The sequence below is a fragment of the Rattus rattus genome, chromosome 8 (genome assembly GCF_011064425.1).
Source record: "Rattus rattus isolate New Zealand chromosome 8, Rrattus_CSIRO_v1, whole genome shotgun sequence".
NCBI lineage: Eukaryota > Metazoa > Chordata > Mammalia > Rodentia > Muridae > Rattus > Rattus rattus.
In genome coordinates, this window is record NC_046161.1 from 114,095,754 (window position 1) to 114,122,242 (window position 26,489).

Sequence of the window (26,489 nt, forward strand, 5' to 3'; positions counted from 1 at the left end):
TATTTAAAAATTTTAGCTTGTATTCAACCAGCTAGAATTAGAGGAAAATCACATACTTCCCCATACCTTCCCAATTCCCAGTGAAGACATGGAGTGGAGTGGGAATTCTTTGCAGAGACTTGTAGTACTAGGAAGAGGGAAATGACAGAAAGCAGTGTGTGGAGCTCCTTGATTTATTTACAGTATAGGTTTGCGATGATATCTCCTAGGAAGTAAATCTGTACAGGTTGTGAGCTTTGTGACGACTTAAAAGGGGTAAATCAGTGGAGTAGGTCTGGTACTTGGACCCGTTATAGAAATGTCACAGGCGACTTGAAATTCTGGTTATTTTAAAGCTTCTTTCCCCAGGAAACTTACCTGTACTTTGTTTTGATCTTAGTAACGAAGGTGATGCCATCAAAGTTTTTGTGCGGATTCGCCCTGCTGAAGAGGGCGCTAGGTCAGCTGATGGAGAGCAGAACCTCTGCTTGTCTGTGCTCTCCCAGACTGCTCTCCGGCTGCACTCCAACCCAGACCCCAAGACCTTTGTATTCGATTATGTCGCAGGCATGGACACCACTCAGGTACTGGGCACTGAAAACTTGTTCTTCCAATTGAAATATATAATGTAGGGGTTCAATTTGTCACTTTTTAGTTTGGTAGATTTCAGGTAAGAAAGCTAAAACACTCCATGAATATTTTTAATCTAATTTTATTTAGGAATTGTCTTTGTTCTTCAAACTTTGTCCTAGAATCACACAGACCTGCTTTAATGTTTCTTTTTATACACACCAGTGAAGATAAATGAAGACTTCAGAAGCATCTAAACAATCACTAGTAGAGGACTTTGTCGTTTAAGGATTTAAGGAGACTCTGACTATGGGTCAGTGAAGATCGCTCAGTGGGTAAAGTCACCTGATGCATAGGTCTCACTAGCTGAGGTCAAACCCCAGAACCCACATAAAGGTTGGAAGAGAAAACTGACTCCCTACAGTTGTCTTCTGACCTCTGTCTCTGTGCCTGCCTCTATACATTCACAATTTTTAAAAAGATTACTATTATGTAAGTAATTGCTTCCTACTTAAGGCCTGTTTAATTAAGATCTAATACCACTGTCTAACAGAACTCTATGAATTGATGGAAATACTTAGTATTTGGCCTGCTTAAATAACCTCTGACCACTCGGTAATTTAAATTTAAACTAATTAAGACTAATTAAATTTAGGTTTGGTTCCTTGGGTGCATTAGCCATACATGACACTTAACATTTGTAATATGGCTAATATGTTGAATGAACGAAGTTAAAGAGTTGCGTGTTGTTAATGGTTACTGGATCAGACATCATAGGTCTTTATTTTTTTCCTTTGAAATAGGGTCTTATATATCTCAGACTAGCCTGCATTACACCGTGTAGCCGTAGATGATCTCAGACTTCAGATCTGCTTGCTTCTAAAACCAGAGTGCTGAGATGATAGTCATGTACCACAATGCCTGCCTGATATAGATATACCATGCTGGGGATTGAATCCAGGGCTTTGTGTACAAGGCAAGCACTCTGCTGAATGAACTCCATCCCCCAGCCCCTCACAGGCCTTTACTATACACATAAGATTTTTAGATCTTTTTTCTTTTCAGCTAGAAAATTGCTAGTCAATAGAAATATAAAATGAGTTACACTTATCATTTAAAAATATCTTTTTCATTTGTTTGTTTAGTTGGTTAGTTAGTTTTGAGACAGGGTTTTTCTGTGTGTAGTCCTGGCTGTCCTGGAACTTAGAGATCCTCCTGCCTCGGCCTCCCAAGTCCTGGGATTAAAGGTGTGTGTTACTACCACCTGGCTGAAACTGGACTCTTAGGGTTGCTGGAAATGACAATGGCAAATATGCTTCGATCAAGAAGAATCTAGTAATCTGTCCCTTCCTTCCACTCTGTTCTATCAAGACCCCAGTCATATTCAAGGTGGGTCTTCCCCCATTCAGTTGCATACACACATTCCATTCATCTCTGAAAGACAGGCAAAGTAGCCTGTGTCTGTAAGCCCAGCACTTAGAAGCCAAAGGCAGAAGGATTAAGGACAGCTTCAGCTACATAACCAGTTCCAGGAATACAAGTTACCCTATTCCAAAACCTAAAATATCTTAATAGACATGAAAGACCCCCGGAGTGGGGAGACCCTCACTCAAGTCTTGGGATGACGCGACCCCCCAAGAACTCACACAAGACCATCCTTGTTGTAATCACATGAGGTTTATTGATAGCAACCAATGCACTGGGGTCGGGACACGTATCCTACGCAGGAGCAATGGAGTTCGACCCCGAGAGACTGGGAGAAGAGGTATTTAAAGGGAGAAACCACAACCCGAGGGGCCAAGGATGGTGTCATTGGAAAGTGTGTAGAATAACAGTGAAAAATCACAAGGAAAAACTCTCTGTTCCCCAAGATTGTTTCCTAGGAGAAGCTGTCTCCTACTTCTCAGATTGTTTAACTTCATGGTCTGCTAGTTCCTAGGAGAAGTTGCTTCCTGCTTCTCAAGATTGTTCTCTAAGATTTATGGTCAGCTAGTTTCTGGCAGAAAGCTGTTGAGCTGGCCAGTGTAGTTACCCATTCTATAGCCCTAGGAGAGGCTTTTTGGAACATACAATTCTGGGGCCTAACCTGTTTTATCTTTTCTACTGCTCTAAACTTTGTGTCTAGGGGGGCAACTTTAAAACTTTTACCTTTTAGACACAGTGGGGGAGGCGGCGGGGGGGAGAAACCAGTAAAATGAATCATGGTCATACAAATTATTTAACTCCGCGTGTCCAAAATACCACTTTAATATGTAATTAATGTAAACTATTATTAAGATCTTTTTCCTTCTTGACTCTGTCTTCTAAATCTCCCATATAATTTACACTTATACAATATCTCTATTTAGACTAGTAATCTACATTAGGCTCTCAATAGCCACATGTAGCTTATGGACAGTGTAGATTTAAGAATTCTTTTGTTGTTCATAAATTGTGTCTACCTATGAGTGAAAATAAATAAAAATACTTTCAGTACAAGCTGGCGACAAAATAAGTGAAGAAAATAGAGAGCTGTGGAGTTTCTGCTAACATACTGAATATTTGTATATAATATATAAAGTTCTGTCTGAAATTTAGATGAATGCATTTAAATTTTTTTAGTTTGTTTTTTTTTTCCCCTTCGAGACAGGGTTTCTTTGTGTAGCCCTGGCTATCCTGGAACTCTCTTTGTAGACCAGGCTGCCCTTCCAAGTGCTGGGATTAAAGGTGTGTACCATCACACCTGGCTAGATTTATTTTATATGTATTGAGTGTTTTGCCTGCATGTATGTTTGCATGTGCATGTGCATGCCTGGTGTCCTTGGAAGTCAGAAGAGGTGTCAGATGCTCTGGAACTGGAGTTATGGGTGGTTGTGAATCACTGTGTCCGTTCTGGGAATCAAACCCAGGTCCTACACAAGAGCAATGAGTGCTCTTAATCACTGTGCTAACTCTTCAGCCCCACATGCATTACAAAAACCATTGCATTATTTATGTGTATGAGTGTTTTGCCTGCATATATGTTTGTGCACCACATGTGTACCTGGTACCTTATATGTGTACCTGGTACCTTCTAAGGCTAAGAGGGGGTATCAGATCCCTTAGAACTAGAGTTACAAACAGCTTTGAGTCTGCTATATGGGTTCTGAGATTCGAACTCGGGTCTTCTGGAAGAAGAGCAGCCAGCAGTGCTCCTAACCACTGAGCTATCTCCAGTCATCTGCCTGCATTTTTCCCCCCTGAGACAGTTATTATGTAACTCTTGCTATTCAGGAACTTATGATGTAGTCCAGGCTGGCCTTGAACTCCTGCCTGCCTCTGCCTTTCAAGTGCTGTAGTTAAAGGCATTTATCTCCACTTTTCTTTTCTTTTTTTTTTTAAGAGAATTTTTTTACTAAAAAAAAATTAAAATGACTGGGAGATAGCATAGGCATTAAGTATTAAGGACCCTCTCAATCCCTACATCCTATGAGTAAACAAAGCCAGGTTTGGTGGCCTACACTTGTAATCACAGTGGTCAAAAGACAGAGACAGGGATCACTGGGACTCACTAGTCAGCCCACCTAATCTACTTGTTAAGTAGACTTCATCTCAAAATCAAAACAAGTTAAAAAAAAAAAAAACAACAACAACCCTACACTGGATAGCATCTGAACAATAGCCCAGGTGTCATTTGTCATTTGCACCACCCGATACATATGTACACATACATATCTGTTCATATATATATATTCAAGAAATTAAAATACATTTGTAAACAATATCAATACTTTAAAAATAGTAAAGCTGTTACAGAAATTGATAAGGTTAAAACAATGAAGCTGACACTGTTAGGTTTCTCAGATGCTGTCAGGTGATCAGGTTTGTGACCTCTCCCTGGTCATGACGCTCCAAAGCAGCAGAGCCATGCTCTAAATCTGATCATACTGGGTATTAGTGGACCTAGTGATATTTGTAATTTTACCTTTTATCATCTTATATGGTTTAGCCAGTTTCCTGAATTAGATGCAACCTTTAAGTAATCATAGGTCTTAAAGTCTAAGCACTTAGTTTTTATTATATGAGATATAGGTTAGAAGTATTTTTATTTAACATGTTTGGTGCTTATGTTTATAGGAGTCTGTATTTTCAACAGTGGCTAAAAGCATTGTGGAGTCTTGCATGAGTGGTTACAACGGGACCATCTTTGCATAGTAAGTTGTTAACTCTCTTTATAAAAGTATATAGTTCTTGCATTAGTTCCTACTTGTTGCTGGTTTAATAAATCACCCAAACATAGTGGCATAAATAACGGATTTATTTTACAGTTCCCTAAAGGCAGCTTCAACTGAGTCTCACTGGGCTAAGATTAGGCTGTTACTGGAGATACATTCTTTCTGGAAGCTGTTGAGGGAAATACTTCCTTCCTTTCTAGCTCCTAGAGACCATTCGTCTTCCTTGGCTCAGAGCCCCTTTCTCTGTTTTCAAGCCAACAGTGCAGTAATCCAGTGCTATATTTTGTCCCTGCCATGTTCCATCTTTGATCTTTGAGGTTTCTCTGCCACTTTGACATATTCTGTCCTTTGTGTTTTGAGCATTGCCTTGCTTTATTAGGCTACATGACTTGCCAAGCTCTTACATTTTGTGTATCCTAGTTCTAGAATCATTAAACCCTGGATCCTTTTGTTGGGAAATAATAATGAGTAACCAAGGTCTGGTACGTGGATGTATTTATTACTATTGGAGAGCGACTGTTTGAGACTTTCATAGCAGAAAATATATATACGCACCCTTGTTGTATATACAGACCGTTTTGTCTGATGAACGATCTGGAAGTGTTTCTGTATCAGCTATTCATGTAGATATTATGCTAGCCCTGTGTTTATACTAATGTCTAGTATGAATCCAGTAACCACAGGGTTTATTTTAGTCTTTCTTCCTTATTTAGTTATCTTTGCTGTCTGCGATAAACCTTTTACTTTTTTTTTTTTTTTTTTTTTTTTTTTTCTCGGAGCTGGGGACCGAACTCAGGGCCTTGCACTTGCTAGGCAAGTGCTCTACCACTGAGCTAAATCTCCAACCAAACCTTTTACTTTTACTGTCTATTATCCACTTACTAACTTGGTCAACACCAGTATACATGTGAAGCAGTTTCAGAATTAAAATGTATCAGCGTGACAAACATATTAACTGTTAAGTATTTATATACAATTCCTTTTTTATATGTCTTTTAAGTATCATGAAGATTAGTCTGCAAGGATAAAGCTTTCAGACCATTCCAGCTTAGCGGGTTTCTAGACCCTGTTCTGAAGTGCATGGTGTCCTCAGGGGGCAACCAAAGGCAACAGCAATAAGATGTCTATTTTGGGAGTCTCTTGGACAGCACTGGCCAACAGCTCAAAAGAGGGATTCACTTGTCTGTTATTGGGATTTTTGTTGGATAGTCTTTGGCCCAGATGAGAAGTTTATTAAAATGTTATAGGTATGTGTGTGGTGCATATATATATGGCATTATTTGCCCTTTAAAAATAATTAATAGTATGATTCCTTATGCCTTTTCAGACATCCTATTGTTATTTTACTTTGTTCCCTCCTTCCATATTTACTTCCATCCCCCCCCCCACCCCAAGAGCCCATTTTCTTGATCTTTAGCCTGCTATTCCCCTCTCTGGCTCCCTAACTCCCTATCTTGACAGGGCCTGTTTTATTTTCCTGGTTTCTGCAGGGTATGTACTCACATCTAAAGGTTTGGAGCTAGGACCCTTTAAATGGTTCCTAAATGAGATAGAAAACTGTTCTATCATGAGTTCCTAAAGCAGCAAGAATTTTTTCCATAGATTATTTTGTATGATGAAATTCAAAATGATTTTGAAATTGCCACAGGTTATCTGCATGTCTTCAGAGCTATTTATTTATCTGTTTTCTAGTTACCTTTTTTTTTTTTTTTTTTTTTTTGGTCTTTTATTATTTTCTCCCTCCACCTCACCCCATCCCATCCCAGCTGAGGATCAAACCCAGGGCCTTGTGCTTGTTAGGCAAGCACTACTATTGAGCTAAATCCCTAGCCCCATTTATCTGTTTTCTTGTTCATTGATTGATTGATTGATTGATTGATTGGAAGCATCTCACTGTGCATCTCTGGCTATCCTGGAACTTGTCTTATCAACCAGGATAAACTCAGAGAACTCTGCTCGCCTCTGCCTCCCGAGTGCTGGGTTAAAGACATGCACCAGTGCACCACCATGTTCAGCTTTGTGGAGTATTTCATCTAAGGCACACTCATTAATGCATTCAGATTCCTTTTTATGTTTGTGGGTAGAACTCGGAGATAAATGAGTGATTTATTAGTTGGGTGGTCATACAGATCTCAGAGATTTACCTGTTTCTGCCTTATGCTGGGATTAAAGGCGTTTTCTACCCTTAAATCCCTTAAACTTATTTTAAAACAAAGACATTTTAATGTCTTTTCAAGGCAGAAAATTTCAAAATTACTACACTATTTAGCAAAAGTTAGAAACAGACCGAGTCCAGTTGATTCTGGTTGAATAAATTATATTCTAAGGTTTTGTATCCATAAAATACTGTTGTTGCTATTTATAAAAAAATGAGCCCGCCCACAACTTTAACCTCAGCACTCAGGAGGAAGAGGAGGCTAATGGTCTACAAAAAAATGAATTCTAGGACAGCCAGGACACAGAGAAACCCTGTCTCAAAAAACAAGCAAACAAACAAACAAAAAACCAAAAGGGCAGGTACCTGCTTCCTGACTGATATCTGAGGTGCAATTAAGGGAGAAGAAGGTTGCAGAGTACTCTGGAGGGGATCCTCCCGTTACATTCTAGCAGGCCATATTAAATTAGTATGGTAGTCTCAGTTTTATGTGTGAAAATAACACACACTTTTCTTTTTTCAGTGGGCAGACTGGCTCTGGGAAGACATTTACTATGATGGGTAAGTAAAGACCGGTGTCTGCCGTCTAAATGCACTTTCTATGGTGCCCACTTGGAACACGCTTTAGGGGAGGCATTATTTCTTTGTGTGATGTCCTCCTTCTACCAGCTTGTGAGTGCCTACACGGTCTATTTGTTACTCCTTATTATATCTATGTTCCTTGGCGCAATGCTGGCACAGATTCCTGGCTTATGACTTCCACCCTACCCCCCAAGACAGCAGATGATTGTTATCCTTGGGTTTTCTTGCTTGGAATGTCTAGAAGTGAAATTTTACAAAAAAAAAAAAAAAAATCTATCTAAAGTTATTTTCCTAATTGCTCCGCCTGCTTCCTTCCTTTCTTTTTTTGAAGGGGGATCGCGGGGTGTGGGAAGAGACAGGATCTCACTGTGTAGCCCTGGCTGTCCTGGGATTTGCTGTATAGACAGGTTTACCTTGAAGTCGTATTGCCCACCTCTACCTGCTCTGGACTGCTGGGGTTAATGGTGTGCAGCCCTTTGTCTACCTGCTCTGGATAGCTGGGTTAATGGTGTGCAGCCCTTTGTCTGCCTGCTCTGGATAGCTGGGGTTAATGGTGTGCAGCCCTTTGTCTGCCTGCTCTGGATAGCTGGGGTTAATGGTGTGCAGCCCTTTGTCTACCTGCTCTGGATAGCTGGGGTTAATGGTGTGCAGCCCTTTGTCTGCCTGCTCTGGATATCTTGGGTAGCTGGGGTTAATGGTGTGCAGCCCTTTGTCTACCTGCTCTGGATAGCTGGGTTAATGGTGTGCAGCCCTTTGTCTGCCTGCTCTGGATAGCTGGGGTTAATGGTGTGCAGCCCTTTGTCTGCCTGCTCTGGATAGCTGGGGTTAATGGTGTGCAGCCCTTTGTCTACCTGCTCTGGATAGCTGGGGTTAATGGTGTGCAGCCCTTTGTCTGCCTGCTCTGGATAGCTGGGGTTAATGGTGTGCAGCCCTTTGTCTACCTGCTCTGGATAGCTGGGTTAATGGTGCAGCCCTTGTCTGCCTGCTCTGGATAGTTGGGGTTAATGGTGCAGCCCTTGTCTACCTGCTCTGGATAGTTGGTTAATGGTGTGCAGCCCTTTGTCTGCCTGCTCTGGATAGCTTAGGTTAATGGTGTGCAGCCCTTGTTCAGCTGCTCTGGATAGTTGGGGTTAATGGGTGCAGTCCTTTGTCTAGCTGCTCGATAGCTGTTAATGGTGTGCAGCCCTTGTCTACCTGCTCTGGACTGTTGTTAATGGTGCAGCCCTTGTCTGCCTGCTCTGGATAGCTGGGGTTAATGGTGTGCAGCCCTTGTCTGCCTGCTCTGGATAGTTGTTAATGGTGTGCAGCCTTTGTTCTTAGCTGCTCGGATAGCTGGGGTTAATGGTGCAGCCCTTTGTCTACCTGCTCTGGATTTCTGCCATAATGGTGTGCAGCCCTTTGTCTACCTGCTCTGGATAGCTGGGGTTAATGGTGTGCAGCCCTTTGTCTACCTGCTCTGGACTGCTGGGTTAATGGTGTGCAGCCCTTTGTCTGCCTGCCTGGATAGTTGGGGTTAATGGTGTGCAGCCTTGTCTACCTGCTCTGGATAGCTGGGGTTAATGGTGTGCAGCCCTTTGTCTACCTGCTCTGGATTTCTGGGTTAATGGTGTGCAGCCCTTTGTCTACCTGCTCTGGATTTCTGCTAGCTGTCTGCCTGCTCTGGATAGCTGGGGTTAATGGTGTGCAGCCCTTTGTCTACCTGCTCTGGATAGCTGGGTTAATGGTGTGCAGCCCTTTGTCTGCCTGCTCTGGATAGCTGGGGTTAATGGTGTGCAGCCCTTTGTCTGCCTGCTCTGGATTTCTGGGTTAATGGTGTGCAGCCCTTTGTCTAGCTCCTCCTTTCTTTCCTTTCTGGGAGATTCCAAGAACACCACCCACCCCCACCTCCCTTTTCAAGATCTCATGTAGCCCAGGATGATGTCAAACTTGCTTTGTAGCCAAGGGTGAAGTTGAACTTCATCTTCCTGTCTCCAGCTCCCAAGTTCAAGGTTTATAGGTGTGCCCTCTGCACACAGGTGTCATTTTGTTTGTTTGTTTGTTTGTTTGTTTGTTTGAGACAGGGTTTCTCTGTATCTCTGGCTGTCCTAGAACTCCCTCTGTTGACTAGACTGGCTTTGAACTGAGAGATCCTCTGGTCTCTGCCTCCTGAGTGCTGGGATTTAAGGCTTGTGCTACTACAGCCTGGCTTAGCTTTTATCTTTAAAGTACAGTTTACAAGAGTATTCACAAACTTCTAAGTGCCTTGCTACAAAGCCTTTTCAGGATGACTGTAAGGTTTTTATTACTTCCCTATACCTTTCTTGTGTACATCAGTCTTCTGTTAGTTTCTTTGTTCTCTGGGGCATACTTAACTAATGTTTATATACCTTCTATATCACTTTGTTGGTTTATTCGAGAGTGGGTTACAGTGAACCCCAGGCTGACCTTGAACTTGCCGCAGTCCTTTTGCCTTGGTTGCTTGTGTCCAGGAATTACCAGTGCATATCACCACTCAGCTATACCTTATCTTTTCCTTTTTGTAACAGAGTCTTAGTGTGTTGCCCTAACTGGCCTCAAACTTGCAGTGATCCATCTGCCTGTGTCTGCTGAGTGCTGGGATTAAAGTGTTTGCTACCACACCACTTCCCACTTTTCTGTCTCTCTTAAAAACCCCAACAAAAGGAAAATAAAAACAAAAAACAAAAAACAACCCAAACAAAAGAAGTCCACCAAAAAAAAAAAAAAAAAAAAAAACCCATGCAATTCATTTTATATTAGCCAGCTATTCCTGGGCATAGGGCCTTCCCTGAAGTGTGGTGTATAATACCTAATACATTCCATTGGAGAAAACTGATTTTCTCATTGTCGTTATCAGTTGCAAATTGCTTCTTTGTTAAAGATGGGACTCTGTGTCCACTTCTCATTGCCAGGGCTCTGCTTGGCTTGAACCTGCTTTTCTAACTATGGATACCTCTCTAGTTGTCTGTAGGAAAAACAGATGTTAGGTCAGTTTACTCAGAATTCTTGTTAGGCAGGGAGCTTCTCAGAGGGTGCTTGTTGGCAGCTGGTGCAGCCCTTTGCATTTGACACCAGTGAGAATAGCAGCAGGGGGTGTGAAGAGCATTAGGCGGTGCTAACACAGCTGTTGTAGCCACTGGTCGTAGGATCCTTAGTTCTGCAAGTGAACAGCTTCTGTGTAGTCATAGGAAGTTGGGATTCCTTTGTCCTTGGCAAAAGTTGGTGTTGCAGCTTCCAAGTAGGCTTACATACTGGGATTCTTCAGGTCTTCTCAGATAACACACAAGACTTCACAAGGTGTGAGAATTTCTCCCTGTCAACTAGCAAATAATCATCAGCTATATGTTCCCTAATGTAATTCATTTCTCAGATCCTGTAGGTTTAAAGCATAGTGCCTAAGGCAGATTCTCTTCCCAATTGCAGGTACTAATTGTAAGCCTCAGTTTGTGGCCCATGTTGCAAAGCAATCAGCTATAGACTGGGTTCCCACAACCCTGTCCTTAGGTTTGATTAATTTGCTACAAATCAGTGGGGGTCCCGACCTCTTTGGGTCACATATCAGATATTTACAATTTGTAACAACAAAATTACAGTCATGAAGTAGCATCAAAATAATTTAATGGTTGAGGTCGCTACAACATGAGGAATTGAAATAAAGGACTTCAGCATTAGGGAGATTGAGAACCATGCTTCGGAGATTCACAGGACTCAGGGGAACTTGTTTACCATAAGGGCTTCTCCTGAAAGATTACAAATGAATAGCACGTGATAGTATTCTGTGGAACATGAAAAACGCCTGAAAACAGTTTAAAGGGGGAAGGACTTATTTTGGCCCCTGTTTTCAGGCTATGGGTGGCCAGCTCCATTTGGATGGCGAGACAAAAAATTCTGGCAGAGGTGGTAGAATATAGTTAGTGCTGATGGTGGCTAGGAATGGAGGCAGAATGCCTGTGCTGGTGGACCTTCTCCCCTGTTCCTCCATCTTCCGGGCCAAGCCTGTAGGATTATGCTGCCAACATCCAGGGCACCTTCTCTTGTGTATTTACTTGTCCCTGGCAGTGTCCTTGAAGACAAACCTAAAATGTGCTTTGCTTTACTACCTCCTAGGGCTTTTCTCTGTCCAAGCTGCCACAGTTGTCACACAGCCAGATGTGTGGAGTCTGGAAGAGAGGATCTTCTGTCTCTGTCTCATGTCACTCTGTGATGTGAGTGTGTTTGTTCACCATGGAAACACCCATGAGTTATATGTTATATTCAGCTCTCCACAAGTCCCATACCCCAGTCTTTTTTTCTTCTTCTTCTTTTTTTAACATTTATGGGTGTGTGTATGTGTGTGTGTGTGTGCTTACAGGTGCCAGAGGAGGGTACTGGATCCCCCTGGAGTTGAGGTTACAGGCAGTGTGGGCCACCTGATATGGGTGCTAGAAGCTCTGGTCCTCAGGAAAAAGTAATGTCTTAGGGTTACTATTGCTAATATTCATAACCAAAGGCATATTGGGGGTGGAAAGGGTTTAGTTGGCTTATATTTCCACATTACTGTTCATTATCAAAGGCAGGAATCTAGAGGCAGGAGCTGATGCAGAAGCCTGGGAGGAGTGCTGCTTACTGGCGTCCTCAAAGGGCTTTCTTATAGAACACTGGACCACCCACTTAGGGGTGGTTCTACCCACAGTGGGCTGAACCTTTCCAAATTAATCACTAAGAAAATGCCCTACAGGTTTGCTTGATCTTTTGGAGGCATTTTCTCAATTTAGGTTCTCCCTATCAGGTGACCCTAGCTTGTGTCAAGTTGATATAAAATCTAGCTAGCACAAAGAGCACAGGTATTCTTAACTGCTGACCCAATTGTTTTGTTGGGGTGTGTGTGGGGAGTGAAGCTTGTTTTGGGAATGGATGTAAAGCAGACTGTTGGTGATCAAATTTACCCTCAGGGTCTTCTCTCCTCGAGGTTGGACTAAGATCCCTTGAGCATGTGGCTATTTTCCTGGCATCCTCGTTCTGCCATTGTTTATGGACTTTCTAGTCATGGCTTCATTAGCATCATGCAATTTCAAATGGGCTTGTTATAACTAGTCTTCCTTCTTTATTGCTCTGAACTGTTCTAGAGCTGCTTCAGGAATCAGGGGCAGGCAAATTCCCGAGGAAAGGACATTCTTTCTTATCCCTCACTCAGGACATAACAAAGGATGCAGAACCTGTGAGCTAAGAACTGTGAGGATATATCAGTGTGTAATGTCATATCACAGGCCTGAAGTAGTATTCCTAACACTTCTCACATACTTCTCCTTTCCTACTTATAACAACATAGAGAGACCACTCTGCATTGCTGTCTGCTAGGAATCCATGATGCCATTACTCTGTGCTTCTTAATGGCATGGCTTCTGTTGCTGTAAAATTATAATGGATGCCACTCGTCCTGGTTCCTGCTAGTTCCCACTCCTGAGGATCTGCGTGTTCTAGCTATTTCTCTGTTACTGCTTTCACACACTGTCCTCTGGGTGGTTGTTACCATGCCTAAGACTCAGATAGCATTCTGTAGGGCTGTGCTAGCATGGCCCCACACCATGCTAGCCTCAAGCATTCTATAAACTAGCATGGCTTCCTGTCACTGACTCTGTTCACACTCCCAACACCCAGTGAAATCATTACTCAGCAAACTGGAACCCAACAGCCAAATTTATGTGTTAAATGCTCAACGTACAGTACATCCACACAATTAACTTACAACCAATTTATAAGATCTAATTTGCCCACCTAGACACACAAAGCCCTGTACACATCCATCCCTTAAGAATATTCATAACGGGGTTGGGGATTTAGCTCAAGGCCCTGGGTTCGGTCCCCAGCTTAAAAAAAAAAAAAAAAAGAAAAGAAAAGAATATTCATAACAACCTGTAAATGTGCAAAGAGGAATTTTTACATCCATGTTCCTCCATGTTCTCTCAGCGGCTTCTCCTGCTCAGTCTCCTTCTGTTCCAGTCTCCTCCTCTTCTCTCAAACTTTTCTCCTGCTTGTCCTTGTCCAATGACAGGCCTCGTTCTATCTTGTACCTGCCTTTACCTGTACAACATCCTACAGCTTTTACTGTCCAATTAAAAAGTAGTAGCAAATCCTCATTTTTAGCACTTAATGTGTGTTTGATGTATAATTATAGGTGCTTTATTTGCAGACTTTCAATTCTTCCCAACAACTCTCTAGTTATTGACATTGTTATTCCCATTTTGTAGTTGAAAATTCTGAAGCTTACAGCACGCACAGTGTGGATCTGTGGCTTAGAGGACAGACTAGTCTCTGTCTTATTTCTTTTGTTGTGAAGAGACTTGACCAAGGCAATTTATAAAATAAAGAGCTAATCAGGGCTTACAGTTTTAGAGGCTTAGTCCTTGACTGTCATGGCAGGGAGCATGGCAACAGGAGGACAAATATGGTGCTAGAGCAGTAGGCGAGAGCTTACATCTGATCTACAAGCAGGAGGCCTAGAGAGTGAGCAAACTGGGAATGGTGTGGGTTTTTGAAACTTCAAAGGCCATCCACACTACCACACTTCCTCTGACAAGCTCACATCTAATCCTTTCAAACAGTTCCATTAACTGCAGACCAAGCATTCAAACAAACTGGCCTGTGAGGGACCAGTCTCATTCAACCATCACAGTCTATGAAAACAAAAGTACAAAACAGAGCACAGTTATGTCGGTCTCTGACAGTAGAGACATGTTAAGCTTAGCGTGGGGGTGGAGTTATGTTAATTTATGTTAAGCTTAGCATTTTGGCTACCGTGGGCTTTCCCTTCAGTCTCACTGACAGACAGTTTTATTATTGTTCTTTCACAGGTGTAAATGTAACCTGCTTGAAACAACTAGGATGTTGATTATGCCATATATCATTTTATTCCTCTATAAACTGCCTTTTAATATTGCCATTTTGAAGGATTCTCAGAATAAAAGGTTTTTGTTTTATTCTTTTTTTCTCAGGACCATCGGACTCTGATAATTTTTCTCATAATCTAAGAGGAGTAATTCCACGAAGTTTCGAATATTTGTTTTCCTTAATTGATCGTGAAAAAGAAAAGGTAAAATTTACTGTAAAAACAGAATGTCGGGGAGGGGGTGCTGGAGAGATTGCTCAGCTGTAAAGAGCATCGGCTGTTCCTCCAGAGGACCTGCATTCTGTTCCCAGCACTCAAAAGGCAAAAGCAGCTCGCAGTTGTCTGTAACTCCTCCCATGCCAGGGCGTCTGATGTCCTCTTCTAACCTCTCTGGCACCAGGCACACACATGGCACACAGGCATACATGCAGCGTATAGAAGAGAGTGGAAGCATCTTGGACTCTCCAAGTACTTTATGAAAATGTATAGGAAAATCTCAACCAAGAAAAACAGAGTGTGGCGATTTAGATGAGAAATGTCTCAGGCATTTACATTCGTGGTCCCCACTTGGTTGCACTATCAGTGCACCCTTCTTCCTGCTTGTGTTTTGAGATTTGAGCCCTCAATTTCTGGTCTTAGCATCTTGTTCCTTTTCCTTAGCAACTGTTCCTTTCTACTATCATGGCCTCTAACCCTGTGGATTCATAAGCCCAGATAAATCTTTCCTTCTGTAAGTTGTCATGGCTGTGGGTTTTTATCAGCGCAGCAGTAAAGTAATACATAGAGATACACTGCAAGTCCCGTCCTCTCGCTGTGCTCACACTTAAAGGTGTCCGTAGTCCTCCTGATGGACAGTGTCGATGGACCCATCTCTGTTTGTTTGCAGAACTTGCGTGCACCTACCTCATTGTCATCTTGTCCGTGTGGGTTATGACTCCATTATCTAAGAACGCCATCTTTTCCCTCTCATTGGTCCCTAGGTTGGGCTATTCTCAGGATTGTATTTGTCTGGCTTGGCAGATTCTAGAGTTAAGAACCTGTAACTTTAATTTGTTCAAACCCTATTTTTTTTTTCTTTTTTCTATTTTTCGGAGCTGGGGACCGAACCCAGGGCCTTGCGTTTGCTAGGCAAGCGCTCTACCACTGAGCTAAATCCCCAACCTTCAAACCCTATTTTTAATGATGGTTCTTAAACGCTTTAACCTCCCTTGTAGCCCACCACCCACCAGAGGTACTGGAAAATAAGGAATACAGGGGAAGTGGACCTGTTTAGAAAGGTTCTTTGGAGCAACTCCCATCTGTATTGTCTAGAAATCAGTTCAGTTCATAAGTCAGCAGCAGCAGCTTGATCCACTCGCAAACACTTCACAGGTATCAGCAGTTCAGTTTGGTAGAGTTGGGTTTAGCAAACAGAAATCAGCAGCAGTGGCACTACCTAGCAGAGACAGCCAGGCCTCAGACTCAAGGGACGAGGACTAAAAGGAAGGCCAAGAGAAGTTCTGGGCCGTGCCTCCCTCAGCAAAGCAAAGATCTGCAAACACTCAAGACAGCCATTGCACAGCTAGCTCTATAAGCAAGCCTAGCTCAGCCTCCATTACTGTCTATCTGTTGAGTCCTATTTACACCTCCTAATATCATGTCTTCTCCACGGGTCTTGCCTCAGAACGTGGGTCTGTCTCATCTGCCATCACTCTCCCAATCATCCAGAGCCCGGGGAAGTGGCAAGAAACTGCAGCACACCACCACAAGTTTTTTGGTGTGTTTCTTTCTGTAGAGTCTAGAGAAATCAAGCTTAACTACGCAGTGTAAGGCAGACCAGTACATTTGTGTTGTTAGCAAAGAATACTTCATCACAAGTCCTTTCATGTGCTTGCTTTAGCAGAACATCCTCTGTCTGCTTCAGCTAAACATTCCTTCATGAGTCTGTCTTAGTCTTTCACCTGTGTCCACTTCAGGAAAACACTCCTTCATGTGTTTGCTCCAGCAAAACACCATCCAGTACAACTGACTATGCAAAGAACCCTTAAGTTTCCACCTCGAGAAGCCTTGTTCTTATGTGTTTTGTGTACTTGTGTATCGAGGAAATTGGTAAATAGCATCAGCTTAACCATTTACTCCTTTGCAGCAGTGTGCCAAACATTGCAGTTAGACTTAGTGTATGACAGTAAAATAACTTAAGTTAGTTCTATGTATTTCTGTGGCTAAAAGGTCTTTTTTAGAGTGGAACGGTGATGGTGCATGCCTTTAATCCCATGTGGAAGGCAGAGGCAGGAGGATCGATAAGTTCAAGGCCAGCCTGGTCTATAGAGAGAGTTCCAAGACAGCAAGGACTACACAAAAATTTTTTTTGAATATTGGGTTTTTTGTCAGCATATATGTCTGTGTACTATGGGCATATCTGGTACCCAAGGAGGCCAGAAGAGCATGCAAGATCCCCTGGGACTGGAGTTACAGATGTTTATGAGCCTCTATGTGTGCACAGAGACTCTTAGGAGGATCTGCTGAAGAAAAAGCAGTCGAGTGTTCTTAAGTACTAAGCTGCCTCTCCAGCCCGTGAGGTGATGTTTTTTTTTTTTAAAAAGTAAGGTTTTCTTTCGTTTAAATGTATGAGTGTTTTACCTGTACTTACATGCGTCGTCTGTGTGCAGTGCTTGTGGACATCAGAGGAGGGCAGTGAACTTGGCCTAGTGTTGTCAGTTCCTATGTGGGTGCTGAAAACCAAACCAAAGACTTTATAAGAGCTGCATGTGCTTTTACCCTCTGCGCTATCCCTCTAGCCCCAAATTTATAGTTTTTAGGATGAATTATTTTCATTATTTTAAAGAACATGAACCTTACTTCAAGTAAAACCTGTCTGGACCAATGATATGGTTCAGTCTATAAAGATGCTTGCCACCAAGCCTGACGACCTGATTTCGATCCCTCGGACCCAGATGGCAGAAGGTGACAACTGACTCCCAGAAGTTGTCCTCAGCTCTACACAGATATTTCATGTATGAGTATGTCTGTACTTATAGACACAATAGATAAATGTTAAAAGCCAAGACTTTATAAGGAAGTACAGTATGGAGAGCAGTGGAAACTTACTTGGATTGCTCTGTTCCCATTGCCATGAGCAGACTCTTTTGTACTCTCCAAACTGGACTCCTGGGGCTGCAGTGATCATATTAAAAGTTACAGAATGTTTTGGAATTGGTTTCTATATTATTTTCAGTGACTTTTCTATGTTTTACGTTATATTGAAGGACAGTAGGAAAGCACACCTGAAGTAGCTCACAGAAGACGAATGACTAAAAACAGTTGCTTTTCTTTTACAGGCTGGAGCTGGGAAGAGTTTCCTTTGTAAGTGCTCCTTCATTGAGGTCTACAATGAGCAGATATACGACCTGCTGGACTCTGCATCGGTCGGACTGTATTTAAGAGAGCACATAAAGAAGGGCGTCTTCGTGGTTGGTGCAGTGGAGCAGGTGGTGGCCTCAGCTGCTGAAGCCTACCAGGTGCCCGCCATCAAACACATTTGATGTTTAAGCAATAAGCGCGCAAGAAAGTGTCCTCACCTCAAGTCAAGATTGAGATCATAAAAGGTTTCATAAAAGCAAGGACAAACTTCTTGAGAACTAAAGAGAAAAAAATGTGGCAATAGTTTCTACATTTCTCCTTAGTTAATCTCCAATTTGGGGCTAGACTTGAGGGTTACATACCTGTGCTCTCAGCACTTGAGAGGGTGAGGCAGGACGAATTGAGTTTGAGACTAGCCTCGGCTACACAGTAACAGCCTATCTTATAAACAGATGAGTGGGAGGGTAGGGGGGTCTGGGCTGCTGATTTTGCAGTGCTTTATTGTAGCCTGTAGTTTTGTCTACAAGGAACACAAGGCTCTAAAGGCTCTACAAGGCTCTCTGTTCCTGGCTGGTCACACACATGCACCCGCCAGGAACTATCCCATGTCTGCCGATAAAAGACAAGTACACATTAGCTCTTTTTTTTTTTTTTTTTTTTTTTTTTTTTTTTTCGGAGCTGGGGACCAACCCAGGGCCTTGTGCTTGCTGGGCAAGTGCTCTACCACTGAGCTAAATCCCCAACCCTCATTAGCTCATTTTTAAACTGACTTGTTGGCTCAGTGGCTGGGCTCTTCTAAGCCTTCCAAGGCTTGCGTGCCCTTATTTTCACTCCTAGCTCAACGCTTCTAAATCTGCCCTCTACTTAGTTGCCTGGTTACCTTCTGTGAAGCCCATTGGTCTTGCTGCCCAATATGTTTTGGGGCCACTTTCCCTTCCCACCTACATTTGGAAGATCTCCCCTGTAGCTCCAAGTCTGGCCTGTCTCTCTCCCTCGGGTATCTTGATTCTGTTCTTCTCCCCAGCCTGTGGAATCTGGAAGTCCTGCCTCTTTTTTTCCACCCTGCCATTGGCCACTGGCATCTTTATTGATAGATCAAAAATTAATTATGGGCGAGGACCTTCAGCATCAGTAAACACAGATTCCTGATCAAAGCATCAGAACCGCCCCCTTACATTCGATGGTATTTATTGTAGTAACACAATCTGAAAGACATTCTAAGGAAGATAACGCATCAGCATCTGGTGCTCTGTGAGCTCCTTGTACAAGGCCCTCGTGAGAGCACTGATCTTTCTGTGTTTGCTTCCCTGTTGTGAGAGAGCAAATAAACACACTGAAGAAACATCTGAGAACATTCTGCTAGATTTTAGGACTCTGATATGGCCAATTGACATTTCAATTAAGGTCTTTTCCTTATATTCTTTTATGTGTATAGCTTTTTGCTTGCAGGTATATCTGTATGCCATCAGTGTATAGTGCCTCCAGAAACCAGAAGACAGCATTGGATTTTCTGGAACTGGAAATAAAGAAGGTTGTGAGCTGCCAAGTGGGTACTGGAAATTGAACCTAGGTTTTCTGGAAGAGCAGCCTGCTCAGTCATCTCTCTAGAACCTGTCTTAGGTTTTACTGCTGAGAACAGACACTATGACCAAGGCAGTTCTTATAAGGACAACATTTAATTGGGGCTGGCTTACAGATTCAGAGGTTCAGTCCATTATCATCAAGGTGGGATGATAGGGCATCCAGGCAGGCATGGTGCAGGGGCTGCTGAGAGTTCTACATCTTCATCTGAAGGCTGCTAGCAGAAGACTGGCTTCCACATGGTTAGGAGGAGGGTGTCGTTGTTAATCCCCACAGTGACACTTCCTCCAACAAGGCAACACCTACTCCAATGAGGCCACACCTCTTAATGCTACTCTCTGGGTCAAGCATATTCAAACCACCCCAGAACCTTAAATAAGTTTTATAACACAAAATTGAATTCTTAAAAAGTAATTCCATCTGCATATAAGTTGAGACAGGGTCTCTGTGTAGCTCTGGCTGTCCTGGTATTCTCTCTGTGTGTAGAGAGTACCATTCTGACCTGGAACTCATAGAACTCCATGTGCTTTGCCTCCTGAGTGCTAGGATTAAAGACAAAACCACCACAGTTGGCTGTAGTCGAGTCTGTTTATTTTATTTTATTATTTTAAGAGACCCTGTCCCATTAAGAAGTCCAGACTGGCCTAAACTCACTATGTAGCCCAACTAGGCTGGTTCCAAACTTGTATTCCTTTTGCCTCAGCCTCCTAAGTGCAAAAAATTTCAAATAGGTGTCACCACACCCACCCAAAAGCTGATTTTCACGGAATGTTTCTGTCAGATTAGTCACCTACCTTTTAAAATCAATAATGTTAAATTTTGTTAGATGCCATAGGTGGAATATCTCGTCAACACATTAGTTTGATAAAGTACTCAATAGAAGTTTTAGTGTTTTGTTTAATAGGTTTTTGTTTTGTTTTGTTTTGTTCGTTTGTTTTGTTTATTTGGTTTGTTTTGGGATTGGGGTTTTTTGTTGTTGTTGTTGTTGTTTTGTTTTTTGGGTTTTTTTTTTTTTGTTTTTTTTTGCTTTTCATGTCAGATTTTCTCTCTGTAACCCTGGCTGTCCTTGAACTTGCTTTGTTAACCGGGCTGGCTTGGAACTTACAGCAATCTGTCTGCTTCTGAATGGTTGTGTTTAAAGACATGCACCACCAGGCCTAGCTTTTCATGAAGTTCTTAAAGGTTAATAAGGGTCAACCTGTAATTTCCATTTGTCTTGTTCTCCTTGCCCAATTTACCTGCATCTGGGAATGGGTGTTTAGAATGAAATCTACTTAGACATTATGGTAGAACTAATCCTTTGTACTTCGTTGTAGTTTGGGAGATTTATGTGTATGTGCTAGGAATAAAACCCAGGACCTCTTTCACAGTCAGCAACTTTCAAACATCAGCCACTCCCTCTTCCCAAGACTTTTAACCATAAGATTCCTTAATAAAGCTATGCAAGTATTTTATTTCTTATTCAGGTCAATTTTGATAAATTATGTATTCCTAGCAAGTTTTCATTTTCCTTTCTTTTTTTTTTCAAGTATTTTAGCATGTAGTTATTCTTAGATGTCTATAATTTTTAAAGTTAGCATATAAAATGTTAGGTACTATAATGTTTTTTAAGAGTTAAATATTCAGGGTTGGGGATTTAGCTCAGTGGTAGAGCGCTTGCCTAGGAAGTGCAAGGCCCTGGGTTCGGTCCCCAGCTCTGAAAAAAAGAACCAAAAAAAAAAAGAGTTAAATATACAAATTTAATTGTTCAAAAATAAATGTTAGTTAAATGTTCAAAGAGTTAAGTAAGCAAATGTGGTTCCATTGCTTTTGGAATTTGTCCTGAGTTTGAGAAACATTTTTTAAGCTATGTAAATACATAAATGACTTCATATTAAAATATTTATTTTAATGGTATGAAAAGAAAGCATAAAGTACTGTTGAAAAGTATAAATAATTCAAGTAATATCAATTTTAGGGGACATTGATCAGTTGTATAGAGGTTACCTAGTAGTCAAAGGCCCTCTGTTCAATCTTCAATCAACACTGAGAAGTAATTTCAGTTTTATACTGTTTTCTTAGTAGTGTTTTCATACCTAGCATTGTAGCCTTTGAAGTAACTTTACTGGGCTCTCTGTGTTACCCTTACACATATTGTGAGTGTGTTCTCCAAGTTGTGTTTCTCAGGTCATCAGCATCACCTACAGGCCTGTTAGGAATCTTAGCTGAGGCTAAGGGTTGCAGTATACTTCTTTAGTCCCTGCACTGTGAGGAAGAGGCAGGTGGGTCTGTGAGTTGGAGGCCAGACTGGTCTAAACAGAGCTGCCAGCTAGTAGAGCTACATAGAGAGTCCTTGTCACAGCCATTACTACCCTTCCCCCTCTTAAGAAACCCCACAACTTTGCCTAGGACTTGACATTCCCAGCATCTCATGCCTCATTTCAATCCTCACAATGTTGAATCACAATATAAATTTCAGTAACATCCCAAGGTAGGAATATATATATTGAATTTAGATATTCTACCCTGTGAGGTCAGTGCCCACATGCTCTTTTGGTTCCAAGACAGGGGTTTCTCTGTAGCTCTGGGTATCCTAGAACTTACTTTGTAGATCAGGCCTTGTACTCGCAGAGATTTGCCTGCTTCTGCCTCTGCCTTCCAGTGCTGGGATTGAAGGCTTGCACCACTATGCCTTGCTCCCACACCTCTTTCTTAATTATTTATTTATTTACTTATTTACTTATTGTACATGAGTACACCGTAGCTGTCTTCAGACACACCAGAAGAGGGCATCAGATCCCATTACAGATGGTTGTGGGCCACTGTGTTATTGCTGGGGTTTGAACTCAGGATGTCTGGAAGAGCAGCCAGTGCTCTTAACCACTGAGATATCTCTCCAGCCCCATCACATGCTCATTTTTAAACAGAGAAGCAGAACATTTTTTATAGTCACACCTTGTAGATAGTAGAGTCAGAGTTTGAACTGTGGCTTGCCTAACTAAGAGCTTGTGATCTAAACCTTGATACATTTTCTTGTCTTAATGGAAAGGAAAAAAAATCTTTACAGGGAGAAAGTTGTCAAAACATTAGACTAAAGATGACTTGAGATTTCTTTTGGGTTTAGAATTTTATTATCTAAGCCAAAGAATGGGATTCACGTCTATAATCACAGTACTTGGGAGGTGTAAGCAGCAGGATCAAAGCCAGTTTGAATTATGTAGTGAGTTCCAGGCCAGCCTGGCATACTCTTGTCTCTTTTTGTGATGTGAAGAGGAAAAGAAGAACATTTTTTGATATTATTCTTTATAGTTCTACCAACTTTGGTACCTAAATATATACGTCTTAGAACTTGTGATTACAGAACTTCTCACAAAGCCAGATAACAATGGAAAGGCCGCTGTTCTATGTGGAAATTACTCTGTTGCAAAGGTGGATAATTACCTATGTGTTATTATTTTGTATTATTTTATGTTTGGAATTTGCCTTGGGTGCACCTGTCATGGCTTCCTGTAACAGTTTCCTTTTCCCAAAGGTCTTATCTAGAGGCTGGAGGAACAGGCGTGTAGCATCAACATCTATGAACAGAGAATCTTCCAGGTCTCATGCAGTCTTTACAATCACAATAGAATCAATGGAGAAGAGCAGTGAGGCTGTGAACATTCGGACCTCCTTACTCAACCTGGTGGACTTAGCAGGATCTGAGAGGCAAAAAGACACCCATGCAGAAGGGATGAGGTTGAAGGTAGGAATAAAATGATGTCCTTCTACTTAGTGCGAATTGTTACTGAGAAGTAGTGCCACACCAAGTACAGTGAAGACCTTAGAAGAAATGAGAATTGTTCCTACTAAGAAGGAGCAAAGATTTTATGAGATTATGGTAGTAAACATGAATGGGATAGAAGTCTATCCCTGTCAGGAGCAAAAGTGGTTACTTTCAGCCATGAGGGAACAAAGAAAGGATAATATGGAGTGGACTGTTGGGAGGTGTCTGTAGTAGTAGTTGTCTCATAGAAACCAGGGTTTGATTCTGGAGAGAGAAACAGAGAGCACCTGCCCTGCCAAGTGATATCTCAAGGTTTGTTGGGCCTTACCGAGCAGCTATGCTTTGAATATTTCAGTGTGCATCAGTAGATTGATCAGCTATAGAGCAAGAAAGCCCAGGTCAATTAGGACCAGGAGTGCCCGGCCACGTTTGTACTCCGCTTTCTATGCCCTGGAAAACATTGAAAAGTCTGGAGCATCATGTAGAAAGCCTATGTTATAAACACTGAGATCTATCAAGCTGCTGCTGCCAGGATCAGAGGGGAGAAGCTAACAAGAAAGGAGAACAGTCGTGTATAATACCTGAGCTATCAGCCGTGGGAAGGAAGTGCACTGAGATGTGCACTGTCAGTGTGTATCTCAGTGTCGACACTGGAATGTGTACAAGTTATGTAGTTGAGGAATGCGACCTGAGAGAGAAGAATCAGAAGTGGAAGAGAGATTTGAGCTGCTGAACTTACAGCCAGCAAAGGCTCATGTTTCTGCCAAGAAGGGAATGTGCTTATACAGGTTCTCCTTGACTTCTAGTGCTGTTACCTCCAAAGACATCTGGTTAAGCTGAAATATCGTAAATCAGAAGTGCATTCAGTATATCTAGCCTGCTAAATATTCCGGTCAGTAACGTCTCATGCTTTCTAGAGCCCCAGCTTGCTGTTGCTGACCAGTGGTGAGAGAGAGCATTATGCCACATTTGATTCAGATCAGACTTTTACAACACTCTGCAGTTAAAGTGTACATGAAATGGGAAGTGGGATAATTGAGTACGTTGTTGTAGCTTAGAAGTTTTCTTTTATTTTGCCTCTTCTTTGCTTTTCCATCCCAGGTTTTTGCCTTGCAACTTAAATTTAAGCTCAGAACATCAAACATTGACATTGCACCTATTTTTGCTTTCCCCTAATTCCTTAGGAGGCAGGTAACATAAACCGATCACTGAGCTGCCTGGGCCAAGTCATCACTGCCCTTGTTGATGTGGGCAATGGGAAACAGAGGCATGTCTGCTACCGGGACTCCAAACTTACCTTCTTACTTCGGGTAAAGCTGATCCCGGTGCCTGCCACCTTTGCATTGTGGTTATGGGGATAGTGGAAGAGTTTCTGGGTCTTTATTATTTTCTGAAAAAGATCTTAGTATTTACCATGTAAAAACATACACCATTGATGTCATTAAACAGGACTCCCTTGGTGGCAATGCCAAAACAGCCATAATTGCAAATGTTCATCCAGGATCCAGGTGTTTTGGGGAAACACTGTCAACACTTAATTTTGCTCAAAGAGCCAAGCTGATTAAAAACAAGGTAAAATATACTCTAGCATTATTTATTCATCTATTTCTTTGTTTGCTTGCTGTCTGTCTGCCTGTCTGCCTGTATGTCTGCCTGTATGCATGTATGTATGTATGTATGTATGTATGTATGTATGTATGTATGTATGTTAGGGCTATATATCACAGGGTAATCATAAATTTGGCAAACATCCTGCCTCAGCCTCCTGAGTATTGGGACTAAAGGCATGCACCACCATATCCTGTTCATCTTTTTCAACCTTGTGCATGTAATTTGAAACTCTAAGTTTGTCTTGTGGTTGTTATGGTTTTGCTGTTTGTTTTTAAAGCAGTTTTCCTTTTGTTGTTGGATGGGAGAGTAATAAGCTATACAAGCAGAGTTCGTGTGGTTTTTTTTGTGCATGCACATCAGTTTGCATACATGTGCCTGCCCTGAACCCATATGTGATATATATGGTAGCAAAGAATAATGCTGTGAACCTCACTTGATAATAATTAAATTTGCCTTTTCAGTTGTGTACTTCTCCGCATACTCCTCATTTTATTTTACATACAAGTCATCTCTTTAATAGTGGTTACACCTCGAGTCAAGCAGCTTTCCTGTAAAGTAGAAGTTGATAAACTACTCACTGCTTCTCGTCCATATGGTCCTTTTCAACATTCAGGTCTGCCTTTGCAGTAAGAAAGCAGTCCTAGACAGTGCAAACAATAGCATTTGCTGTGCTCACTATTAGCATTTTATCTAAGCTCCGCCCCACAGTTACCAGGCAACAGTCAGGTATGCCCAACTCACTATAAAAGGGGCTGCTTGCCTTCTTGCTTTCACTCTGTCCTCTCACCCCTTCCTCCTTTCTCCCCATTCCCCTCCTCCCTCTCTCCACGTGCTCATAGCCAGCCTCCACTCCTCTATTCTCTCTCTGCCTGTCTCTGTCTCTGCTACCCTTTCAACTCCCATCCCCATGCCCTGAGTAAACTATTCTCTACTATATTTTGCCTATGCACAACACTTACTGTCAAAAGACCAACAAGAGTTGGTTTCAGACAAACCAATTGTGCCATGCATTGGTAGATTAATTCTTGCTTTTCTAAGGGGAAAACTGGGCATCTTATACCCAATTCATCTAGCAGAATGAAGTAGACCATGCTGTTCCTCCTACTGGATAAGTAAGAAGAACATAGGTCTCATCTTTTCCTTATTTTTTTGGGTACCATCCACTGCTTACATGAATGTTAGCAATATGAAGAGGAAACATCAGGAGAGCTTCCTGACTTTGTCTTGACTCACCAGAAGGCTTTCAAGGGTAGAACCATGTTAATGATTGTACTTGTGATGTCACTGATATAATAGTTATATCAGAATGCCTCATAATGAGGCTGGCCATATGAATCAGAAGCAATTGGGAAGTACTTTTAAACATATGAACAACAAAACCAACATCTTTGCACTAGCTGCTCCCAGTGGTAAGTCCTGTTCAGCTTGTCATCCTGTCAGTGGGAAAGTGCTAACGTCTCCAGGCCTTGTTGAAAGATGATCTGTTAATCTTTCTGTCTTAGGGCAGGCTGAACCTAAGACAAGAACATAGAGGACTTGGGTTGTCACACAAGGTTTTTCCTTGCTGAAATAGTTGAGTAATTTACAGCTGGGGCCTCTGGTCTGCCTGGTGCTTAGCTGTTGTCATGTGTTATTACCCTTCAGTTTTATGAGTCTTTTTAAAAATATATAATTAATAAACTTTACCTTTTATTGTTTTGGTTTTTTGCTTGTTGTTGTTGTCGTTGTTTAGACACGATTTCTATGTGTAGCCTTGGTTATCCTTAGAGCTCTCTAGGTAGACCAGGCTGGCCACAAACTCACAGAGATCCACCTGTCTCTGCCTCCTGAGCACTGGGATTAAAGGCAAACATCACCACTACCCGGCAATAAACT

At 41.9% G+C, this 26,489-nt stretch overlaps 1 protein-coding gene across 1 annotated transcript in view; it reads left to right on the forward strand.

Annotated features, from left to right (window-relative positions):
• Kif15 (kinesin family member 15) overlaps positions 1-26,489 on the forward strand; it is a 71,971-nt gene that overhangs the window by 8,260 nt on the left and 37,222 nt on the right. Inside the window, exons 3-10 of the mRNA XM_032911271.1 lie at positions 380-563; positions 4,645-4,721; positions 7,421-7,458; positions 14,448-14,545; positions 17,659-17,838; positions 22,773-22,982; positions 24,188-24,313; positions 24,453-24,575. Coding sequence (XP_032767162.1) covers positions 380-563; positions 4,645-4,721; positions 7,421-7,458; positions 14,448-14,545; positions 17,659-17,838; positions 22,773-22,982; positions 24,188-24,313; positions 24,453-24,575 — 1,036 coding nt within the window. The remainder of the gene's footprint in view (positions 1-379; positions 564-4,644; positions 4,722-7,420; positions 7,459-14,447; positions 14,546-17,658; positions 17,839-22,772; positions 22,983-24,187; positions 24,314-24,452; positions 24,576-26,489) is intronic.